The sequence below is a fragment of the Nicotiana attenuata genome, unplaced genomic scaffold (genome assembly GCF_001879085.1).
Source record: "Nicotiana attenuata strain UT unplaced genomic scaffold, NIATTr2, whole genome shotgun sequence".
Classification (NCBI taxonomy): domain Eukaryota; kingdom Viridiplantae; phylum Streptophyta; class Magnoliopsida; order Solanales; family Solanaceae; genus Nicotiana; species Nicotiana attenuata.
In genome coordinates, this window is record NW_017671825.1 from 5,368 (window position 1) to 8,564 (window position 3,197).

The window sequence follows — 3,197 nt, forward strand, 5'->3', positions numbered from 1 at the left end:
CTGAAGAGGAGGAAGATGTTCATTGATAACGAGGTCGCGGGCTCGTAGACGTATTATCTCTGATGATGAAGCATCCCCCCGCCATTCTGTTCCTTTCACCGAGTCTATTGAAGCCCCGGTGGTGATCCATGATGATGATGTTGATGATGTTCCCGCTGTTGCTCATGATTCTGTTGAGAAGCTTTTTGATCGCGGGTTTGGTAGTGAAGATGGTTTCTGATGAAGCACCCCTGGCTTCTTTTGCCACTTCCGTTCCCATGACTCCGTCTTTGCCAATCATGGCTGTTTCTGTTCCTCCCCAGGCTGTTTTTACTACTTCCACTGTTCCTCCTTCAACGATTGCCTCCATTGTTCCTCCTTCAACGATTCCCCCTCCACCTGTTCATCATACTGAGGTTGGTTCCTCAAGTGGAAATATTGTTATGAAGCAAGTCACCATTGAAGTCCCTGCTGAGGGTAACCTTTTAAGTAAATCAGGTCAAGCAGATGTGTGGCTAAAGCCTTTGATTGGTCCAGTCGAAAAGGCTAAGCTTGAGAGTCACAGTTCTTTGACCTTGATGAATGACATAGTGCATGCTTCTTTAAAGGTACTCCTTTTTTCAAACTTTATTTTATGCTTCGCCTATTTTCAGGATTCTCATCTTCCCTTTTCTTTTAGGTTAATTTAATTGGCACAAAGATGATGAAAAGAGTTACCCTTTTAGAGCAATTAATGCGTGACTATCAGATGGAGGTGGATAATTGGAAGGGACGGTGTTACAGTCTTCAAATTGATGTGGAAACCTTAGAAGAAAGTAGAAGCACCTTGGAGCAGCAGGTAAGGGTCTTGACATCAGAGCTGGCAGTTGTAAAAGCTTCTTTAAGTGAAGCAAGTAAAGAAAAGTTACGTCTTGAAACCTCTTTTTCTGAGCAACTTTCCAAGGCTAGTGAGGAGATTAGAGAGTTGAAGGCTCTCTTGGCTGAGAAAGAAGCATATGCTGGAGAACTTGTGCAAACACTGACACAAACTCAAGAAGACCTCCGGGAATCTTCTGAAAAGGTTCGCTTTTTAGAGAGTTCTCAAGCTGCTCTCCAAGCTTCTCAGGAATCTGCCTTAGCTGAAAATGAAAAATTAAGAAATGAAGTTGCTGATTGGGAAAGAGACTATGAGATCCTTGAAGAGAAATCTGCCATTGAAGTGAGTTGGGCGTTTTTAAATTCTCGCCATGATACCCTCGTTCAAGTTAGCCAGGAGAATTTTAACTTAGAATCTAAGTTAGCCAAGATCAAAGAGGCTCTCGAGAAGACTCAGCAGAACCAAGATTTCCCTTCTCCTGTGGTTGAAATTTCTAAACAAATTGAAGATGATACGGGTATCCCCACTCCTTCGAGTCAAACTGAGCCGCCCGCTGCTGTTGATGTCCCTGTTTCAGTTCCTTCAAGTTCTCAGTGAGAAGTTTGAATACCTTTGTTGACTTTTTATTTTTGTGGTTGGTTGTAACCCTTGGTCTTTTTAAGGGTTTTGTGAAAAACGTTAAGTCCCCAGACCTTTTATGGGGCATTTTGTTTAAACAACTTTTCGGTTTATGACTAAGTCCATACTTAGTCAAAATTGTTTTAATATTATGAAGTTTCCGTTACTGTCTAAACTTCTATTTTGTTTATTCTCGCCTTTATTTTTAAGGACTTACTGAATAACTTGCATTTTTATTTTGTAAAATGCTTTCTTTTTCTCATGATGTCTTAAATCAATCATGAATTATAAAAGAGGGCCCTTTTATATTCTACACTTAATGAAGAAGACGTCTCAACTTCATAATGGTGTTAACATACGATAAAAGAAATAGGAATACACATGTTTCTTGAAATAACTTTGACAAGCTTTTATTTGAACTTTGCCAAGTTTTAAGCAACACTTTACATGTATTTAAATAACATCTATAACTTTTTCGTAACTGTTTTTCTCATAACAGATTTTTAAAAGAAGGAATCAAAATACAGGGTTTTTATGTAATAACCCGTTTTAGTACATGTACTTTAAATACAAGGTTTTTATTTATAACTTGTTTTGGTACATTGCTTTTAACCTAACTATAGTAAGGTTTTGTACAGGGTTTTTATGTAATAACCCGTTTTAGTACATGTACTTTAAATACAAGGTTTTTATTTATAACCTGTTTTGGTACATTGCTTTTAACCTAACTATAGTAAGGTTTTGTCCTGGCCTTGGCTCGTGGCTATCTTTCATTAGCTTTTGCTCTGCACTTGACTCTTTTAGTGATGTGATTTTGAACTAGCTGATTTCTTGACTTTTTGATTGCTTCTCAATCTGCTTTGTCTTCTTTATGCATTTACATATATATATATATATATATCACATAGTCCCCCAAGTGTTTGAGCATTGAAGCATGAAATCTCGAGCACTTGACTGTTCCTCTCATTTGGTCCTTTCCCTGAAAAGAAAAAACACACGGGACTCGGAGGCGATTTTAGATGAAGACTGCTTAACCCTTCTGAATTTCTATCAGAATAGTTGTAACCCTAGACCAGGAATTTTAATTTATTCCACGTGCCTTGCAGATCATAATTTATCATTTAGTACGGGCTAACTTTTTGCCTAGCATCTAAAATCGTTAGTAAAATTTTAACAATTCAAAAACAGAATTTTAAAATGAAGATACCTGACCGTGGGTATTCTTTTAGAAATAGTATCTCTTCAGGTGAACGGCATTCCAATGTGAAGGTAATATCTTGCCGTCCATAGTCTCTAGCTCGTATGCTCCTTTGCCCGCAATACCATGAATTTTGTAAGGTCCTTCCCAAGTTGGACTTAATTTTCCGGTATTGGCCGTCTTCATGGATTGAAAGACTTTCTTGAGCACGAAGTCCCCAATCGTGAAGTATCTTAATCGTGCCTTCCGATTGTAATATCGTTCAATGACTTGTTTTTGTGCTGCCATTCTTATTAATGCAGTTTCTCATCTTCCTTCAAGTAGGTCAAGGTTTATGCGCATTTCCTCTTCATTAGTTTCTTCTGACACCTGCGTATACCTCGTGCTTGGTTCCCCTATTTCAACTGGAATTAAAGCTTCAGCCCCGTACACCAATGAAAATGGTGTTTCACCTGTGCTTATTTTTGTTGTTGTGCGATATGCCCATAAAACACCAGGTAGTACTTCTGGCCAATTACCTTTAGATTCTTCTAACCGTTTTTTCAA

The 3,197-nt window shown here is 38.3% G+C and overlaps 1 protein-coding gene across 1 annotated transcript; it reads left to right on the top strand.

The window, feature by feature from the left end:
- The first annotated feature begins 209 nt into the window (after positions 1 to 209).
- Positions 210 to 1,432, top strand: LOC109210436. Its single transcript, XM_019373853.1, has 2 exons — positions 210 to 587; positions 659 to 1,432. Exons 1-2 carry the CDS (start codon positions 210 to 212, stop codon positions 1,430 to 1,432), a joined length of 1,152 nt encoding a protein of 383 aa, XP_019229398.1.
- Positions 1,433 to 3,197: the final 1,765 nt, after the last annotated feature.